We start from the raw sequence: 7,800 nt of genomic DNA, 5'->3' as shown, positions 1-7,800 counted from the left end.
GGAAGGAAAGGTAGTCCTGAGCTGACGTTTGCAGCTGGTAGAAGTTGTTGCTGGCGTTCAGACTGGTCTCAGATCTGGCTCTGTGCCTCTGGGTTAGCTGGAGTAAAGCTTGAAAGCCCCACTGCAGACTTCTGCTAATTTAAACAATCTTAACTATACTGCTCTTGTTCCTTTTGTTTTACAGTAAGATAGCATGCTGTTGGCGCTCTGCTCTTATTTTTGTTAGGCTGCTAATAAATAACAAACGTGCAAAAATTTATTTTTAGGATGTTGAGACTTCCCACTGCTGTACAGAAAGCTCTGAAGCATCTGTACTCTGTCTTCATATGCAAACTGGAACATCAAAGCAATGACCTTCATTTCTTGCAACTCAATGTTACACTTTATCTCCTTGTGAAGGAAGGAGTCCCTGGGAAATACTGCAGGTCCTCGCTGATCTGAAAAAAAGGAAAAGGAGTTGAAAAATCTGTTCTCTGGCCACCAACTGTTGGCACATGTTTGCCAGCCAAACGAAGGAATACATTAACTATATTAGTGGTGGAAAACTCCCTCACAGTAGGAAGCAAGGATGAACTTTATATCTGAGCCCCTGAGTTTTAATTTGGGCACTGAGTGTCGGGAGGAAAAAAACCTGTCACTGATACGTAAGAATGCCTTTTCAAAAAAGGTAATATGTCTGCCCTGGCAGCTCGTTACAGCTATTACTGTAAAGTACGTTCCTTTTACAGGAGAGCTGTATATTTACATGAAGGTGCTTCAGATATCTCTCTCTGGGCATACCCAGGAACTTCATAAACTGCCTCCCGGGTTGGTTGGTCTGAGGCGATAGCATGGTAAAGAGGAGCTTGCATGTTTTGAAGTGGAGTGTGTAGAGTTCCTTAGCCACTGATCTGAATCACTAGCAGTGCTTAGTCCCTTGGACCCATATTTCTGCAGCTTAGTTGACAGACTTCTTACCCTCAAGATTGTCATAGCCTGAGGAGAAGGGCTAAATGACTTATGTTGGTGCAGGCTGTCGAAACGATTGGATTGGGGTAACTACACAGTTTTCTGTTTCAGCTTAATCAGTCTTTCTCAAAGGAAGAGTAGTTATTGTGAAGTAAACGAGCAGATTTTTATTTAGATGCTGCTTTCAATACTGCTTTTCTACAATAAGACCTGATTACCTTACAGTTGTTGATAAAAATGTATTTTCTTGAAATTTAAACAGGAAATAAATAAGAAGGTCCTTGTCGTGATAGCATATTCCAGTCTCTAGGACTTACTAAATCATGGCCTGTCACACAGATGGTTATACACCCACTTGTGTTGTTTTTACAGTGCACTGGGATTAGGCTTTGTGGAAGGGCAGATTTATTTCCTTACACAAACCGTTTGACTGGGGTGGTAGTTTTAGCTATAAAAGTAAGTCACAGGAGAAACTCTCGTACCGGTACTGTCTAGGACTTCAGAGTTAATGATTAACTCCGAAGAAAGTAGAAGACTCATTGTAGGACTGAGCAATCTGTATTCCATATCCAACACGCATGTATGAGCACAATAGTATCAGTTTGTACTTGTGGAGGGATGCTACTTGTTTAAATTCATCCTGAATAAAGGTTACTTATCTCTCTCTCGACTCCAGGAACTTTCAAACTTACAATAGAATTCACAGAAGAATATCCGAATAAGCCACCTACTGTTAGATTTGTCTCTAAAATGTTTCATCCAAATGGTAAGTACGTAGACAATGCTTGTTGTTGTTGTTTTTTTGTGTTTGCTATAGTGCTGTAGAAAAAGGTCTTATTTATTATAAAAGTTTCCACTGTCTAATAAGCTAGCAAAATTCCAGTGTGGTTCTGTGTAGTTTTGGTAGGGATGAATATGTGAGCAGTGCTCAGGCTTGAAATGAAAGGGGCAATAAAAGGAGCCTCTTACCTTTCAGGTGTTACAGCACAGTATTGATGGGACGTTCTTCTCTCAACTGCCTGTTGTTAAACCTTACAGAAGAATATTTTGTACTTAAATAGCAGCGCCTTGGACTTTTGTCTGTAGTTATTGCATACATAGCATAATGACACTGCTGAATGCAGGTGTCTTTTATCACTTTTCTTCCCCAAAATGCCTGTAAGAATGATATACCTTGAAATGTAGTGCTAGTTTCCAACTACAGCCAGTGATAGTAAGACTGTTTAATTAATCCCCTTCCTTGGTAGTTAAAGGTTGGAGCTGTATTCCTTGCCTCCAAACAAATACTAGCTTTGTGAAGAAATACTGGAAACTTTCAAACGCAGCAAGTAAGCGTGTGTGGGCAGAGTGCATTGAGGGCAGGTTCTTCTAAAGCTGCCGTGAGAAAGGTGACTAGACACTGACTGGTGTAGATAGTTTCTGGGGAAACCTTCTGTGTAAACAGCTTTTTGCTCGTGTCCTTTATTTGGTTCACTTGTGGGTAGCTTAAATTGTTTTGCCTTAAAATCCATTCATGGTTTTCCATAGTGGTAGTTGCAATGTCACAGAGAGGCTTGACATTGAAGAATAAGCAGGGGTTGAGTTTAAATACCTCAGGCAGCTGTCGGTGACAAGCTTCACCTCTTCCTGTCTGCAGGCTGGTTTGCTGGATTTAAGTCTGTCAGACGCTATTGCCTTCTGTAGCGTTTGTCAGTACGTAGTTTTTCAGGATCAGGCAATACTAGGAAAAAACTGAGTAGCTGTACAACTTCTGTTTTAAGCCATTCTTCTTGAACCTTTTCTAGTCTATGCAGATGGTAGTATATGTCTGGATATTCTTCAGAATCGTTGGAGTCCTACTTACGATGTCTCCTCCATCTTAACATCCATACAGGTAAAAAGAACTCTGCATGAAAAGGCAGAATGAAATTAGGATGCTTTGGCAAAAACAGCTCAGGAAACACTTTTTTTTCCCTCCCGATAGCCAGTGTAGCAGCTATACCTTGATATTTGCTAAAGTGTGACTACTTCCCAGGTGTAAATTGGCCAGAGGGTGACAGCAGGTGGTCACTGAAGGGACCCATCTGGGGGTTGCACTCCTTGGGTATTGCTGCTTGGCTGCCAATTAAACACCCACCTGCACTGCTAAGAGTAAGACTGACAGCGAAAGCTTCCAATAACTTACAACTGGAATAATGCGATGTACCGTACCTGTATCTAGATGAACTTCTGCACTCTTATCAGTATGGATAGCTTAAGGAATGTGTTGGAGAACTACGCGTGCTTTCAAGTGCCTAAGAATCTTTTTCTCTTTGCACAGTCTCTATTGGATGAGCCAAATCCTAACAGTCCAGCAAACAGCCAGGCAGCTCAGCTATACCAGGAGAATAAGCGGGAATATGAAAAACGGGTTTCTGCAATAGTAGAACAGAGCTGGCGTGACTGTTGACCCAGGATGATGCAAATGAACACTCTGTTGACGAGGAAAATAAACAAAGTGTCTCAGTCATCTTTTTCCTCCTAGCATTTACTTTGAAAGCAGAATAGCTGTTGTGCTGTTGCCACCCTCCCTTGCTGAAGCTTCTCCTCCTTGGACATCAGAAAGCACCCACCTTGAAGTCAAATGTTCTGTACTTGGGTTACTTGCAAAAGAGTTACTGACGCTGAATTCATTTTCTGTGGTCCCTCTCCAGTCTTAGGGCAGTATTGTGCATTTCTGTAGTGTACACTAAGCTTTTAATTGTAATTGTGTTATACACAGTGATGCTTATGTGTAGCTTGATAAAAGGGATGTTTATATACATATACATTTTTTAACTGATATTAACTAAAGTGCTGATCTGTCCAGGCTGGTCATTCTCCTCTACTATTGGTTTAGACCCCACTGCATTTGTAAGTACTGAGTGAAGAAATAACCTCCGGTTTCCCTTTTGTATTGGTTTATCAACTCCTTACTCGCGGGGAAAAAACCGACTCTTAAATTGATTCCAATTCAAATATTTAGTAAGACTGTGGAATGCTAGTTACTGCTGCACTTCACAGGCAAGATTTATGTACAGATATACATAAATCACTACAGTTGTGGTACTTTGATCTTTGCTTAGGGTGAGAAACAAGCCCCCCCCCCCCCTTTTTCTTTTTTTAAATTTTGTTTTAAAGGACATGCCTACAGAGATGGCTTCCATAAGTTTCTATAGTCCTGTCACTGAGGCATTACTGGACAAAACCAGGTAGCGCTGTGGTACTCTGAGCGAAAGACCTTCCACATTCAGGAAGAGGTAAAACCTGAAGTGTTCCAGCGGTGGAATTACTCTCCTTCGGTGGCTCTCTCCTGCCCCTTATCTTTAGCTGAGAAAGATAAGTTCTTTGGGATCCACCTTTGCCTTGTGGAAAGTATGAATAAAGTACGGGGTAGGCACTTGAGTCGCTGCAGTTTCTGCTCTTTGTAGATTACTCTGTGGTTTGTGTGAGCTACTGCTGCATGCTTGAGTTAGTTTCCCTTCAGTTTTATGAAAGTATTTTTTCAACTCTGAAAAAACATTTGTAAGTCCAGACCCTTTTTTTGTAAGGCTAAGTTTCTACGTTTGGATACAGTACCTTAAGCAGCAGTGTGGGATGAAACCTACAATTGTGTTGTCCACTGTTCCAGTGTCGTTTGTGTGCGCATTGGTCTGTTAGTTGAGAAGTTTAACTTTGCACAAGTAACCCATGTAAGAAACTGTACATTTTTCAAAAGTTGTAAATAAAGTGTAACCTTAGTGCTTATTGTATAAATAGGCAAGAGGCGTACAACTCTGGTTATTTGAACTGGGACGGGAGGAGGCTGTTGCGCGATCAAGCTCCAGGTAGACTCTTGCAGTGGGATTGTGAAATACTTCCTCACCGTCTGGGCAGCAGTTGTCACACCTGGGCGGCAGCGGGGACAATAAACTCAGCCCTTCCAGCCAGAAGAAGGAGGTGTGAGGGGCAAAGAGGGGAAGACGGGCCAGGAGCAACTAACTAGCAGAGAAAAGGAGAAACAGACCCAAGTCTTAGCAAAAAAAGCACTTGGGGGCAGCTCAGCACGGTGTCATGCTGACACGTGAACCGTTGACAAAGAAGGAGCCTATGATAGTGAGTTAGTTACAGCAACTGAACAGGCTCGGTAGCAAATTGATACAGGAATCTCTTTTATTTTCCTCCTGTCTTATGAGGGAGAGAACAGGATTTAAAATGACTGACACATAACAAAAGCCAGTACTGCTGCTTAGCTCCACAATTGAGATGGAAGCTGCCAGGCTCTCCCAAATAAACTGGATTGGGATTTGTACCTGCTGTGACGACAGCTCGTACCCCTGAACAGGCCTGCTGTCCTACATGGAACAGCCTTTTACCACGGAAGGCCAACCCAAGTTATACTTGCTCATTTTCCTAAAGGACCGAGTGTCTTAACCGGACCCTCGCAGCAGCCAGGTCTGGCAATCTCTTGGGGGGGTGTGGAGGAGGCAGGACAGAGTGAGTCTGCCTCAAGTAATCGTCTTTGTTTCTTAAGCATTCCCTGCGCCAGACCTTCCCAAGTCAGAGCCAGCCAAGCAACGAGCACCTTAGTTGCACCCACTAAGTTATAGACCAGTGCAACCCCCCCCCCCAAACAAACAATCCAACCTCAACCCCAGCACCTGCACTGCTAGGGATGACCGAAGCCAACCAAGAGTATCTTAACCGTGGCCCTGTACCAGCTGCAACGATTTCTGCAAACTACTGCAAGTAGAACATCATCCTAATCAGACAGAAGCCCTCGCATCAGTCCCTCCATTTTTTTTTGTATTTTTGTCTTGCTAGTCACTAAAAAAAAAGGAAAGGATGGAGTGGACTCTTCAGGCAGGCAGAAACAAGAGCAGCACGCAGCTGAAAAAAAAACAAAAAAAAAAGGCACAAACCTCACCTTTACGCCCCTCTCAGGCACGGCTTTCATCCACTAACTTACTTTTAAACCACGTGCTGGCTCTCCGGAAAGCTTACGGCTCTATAAACACACCCGAGCCGGAGAGGCCAGCAATTCTTTAGCTCAAACAGGTAACACCGTCACCCAAACCTACAGCCACTAACTGAACCAGACAGGTCCTGCACAGAGGTACCGCACTCGGCAAGGACGGGTGACGGAGTGTCACGGCCACTACCTGGGACAGGAGAAGCAACACCCTGCACAGAGTCACACTAGATCGCCGCCCCGTTGAGGTACCAATATGTTTAGCCAGCCAGCCCCCCCCGCCCCCCCTAGAGGCATTTTTCATCCCGAATACCGCAGTGGTGCTCCTGCTGCCTTGCTTCGGCATCGCCAAGCTTTGAAGACCTGCTGCACGGCCAAGTTAGGGAGGGGGAGCTGCGCTCCTGCTTGCAGGAGTAGCTGCCTGGAAAGTACCAGGCTTCTTCCACTCCTACATCACCATCTGCCAGAGCCCAGCGTTCCCGAGAGCAGAATTCAGAAGCAGAGGGAATAACACACACACAGAGAAAAAACCCCAAACAACAAAACCAACACACTTTCAGAATGCACTGCCAGATTATTTTTCTGCAGAGACAGCAGCAGCATGTTTTTATTTCAGGAGTCCCAAGCTAGCAGAAGCTGTGCTGCAGCCCTCCAGGCAGAGAGAGGAGGGAATGCTCGCTCTCTTCGTCCTGAGCGAGCCTTACCTGCCAGGGCAGCCTCTTCCTTTCCACACTGAACGATGGGGATGAAAATGCCTCTCGCCACATCACCAGGATATTCTGCTTCATCAGTAGAGGTCAGTCACCCTCAGCCCTGAGAGTATTTGAAAACAAAACAGAATAGGAGGTGGGGAAAAAAGCTAGAGGATGATGTAAAAAGATGGAGAGGCAACTATAGGCAGCAGAAAAACAAAAGCGATAGCTGAGGCACAAGGCACCAGGAGAACTAACAAAAAAAAACCCAAAACAACTTCATTAGGACTGGCTTCGCGCTAAAGAATCATCAGCGGGCCCTACTGGTGGCAGCAAAAACCCAGCACCTCTAGGCACATCCCACTCTTGGCTCTTCCAAGGCCAGTGCCTAACCGCCATGTCCTCCAAACACGGAGCCAGCGTTCCTCCAAGGTTCCAAAGCACCGCCTTCCTGTGGTCCTGCTGGCGGACCGGCACAGGCGGAGGTCAGGGCCTCCTTCCCGGGCAAGGAGAGGAGCGCTCCGGCCTCCCGGCAGCGCGTGCCGGGCCTGGAGAGACGCCACACTCACACCGCACGTCGGAGCAACGCCAGAAAGTTTACTCGTGAATCGCCCGTGACATACAGAAGCGCAGGTACGGTAACGGAGCGGAGAAATGATTAGGCACAGATTTGATTTTGCTCAGGATTGAAGAGCTTATCTTCAAAGTAAAAAAATAAGTTATGTAACAGTCCCCACGAGCATCTTTGAGCGTGGGCTCTGCGGTTACCTCCAGTTCTTGTATTTCACACTTCACCACGGTATTTGCACACGTCAAGCGGTGCTCCAAGGTAAAAATGCACGGGAATTCTCTTAGCCCGATACGCTGACGATTAAGGTGCGTTCAGTAATTCTCAGTATGGGAGACTCAAGGTAGAAATCTATGAATAAAACTGTACAGTTAAACTGGTTAAGGACATCTCTCTACATACATACACAGCAGAGACAAGACCTCGCTATATATATAGTTCTCAAGAATAAACGCAGTTTTCACACTTTTTTTTTTTAATACAAAGTGTGACAAATCCTGGTTTTTTCCAGAAATAAAACTTTATTTTTATTGTCATTAATACCAACTTTACATACAGGTTTATTCCCCCAGACTGCATTTCCTTTGCTTTTTATTGTTTTATTGTTTTGTAAAAAAAAAAAAAAAGGCATTTTTTTTCCTTCC

The 7,800-nt window shown here is 44.4% G+C and overlaps 1 protein-coding gene across 1 annotated transcript; it reads left to right on the top strand.

Moving 5' to 3' along the window:
* The first annotated feature begins 650 nt into the window (after positions 1-650).
* UBE2A (ubiquitin-conjugating enzyme E2A) lies at positions 651-4,708 on the top strand. The gene is made up of 4 exons (XM_009331272.1): positions 651-667; positions 1,599-1,714; positions 2,733-2,821; positions 3,248-4,708. Exons 1-4 carry the CDS (start codon positions 651-653, stop codon positions 3,374-3,376), a joined length of 351 nt encoding a protein of 116 aa, XP_009329547.1. The 3' UTR covers positions 3,377-4,708.
* The last annotated feature ends 3,092 nt before the right edge of the window (positions 4,709-7,800 follow it).

The sequence above is a fragment of the Pygoscelis adeliae genome, unplaced genomic scaffold, assembly GCF_000699105.1.
Source record: "Pygoscelis adeliae isolate BGI_AS28 unplaced genomic scaffold, ASM69910v1 Scaffold100, whole genome shotgun sequence".
Classification (NCBI taxonomy): Eukaryota; Metazoa; Chordata; class Aves; order Sphenisciformes; family Spheniscidae; genus Pygoscelis; species Pygoscelis adeliae.
Note: the sequence above shows the minus strand (reverse complement) of the source record. Positions and strands in the feature narration are given on the sequence as shown.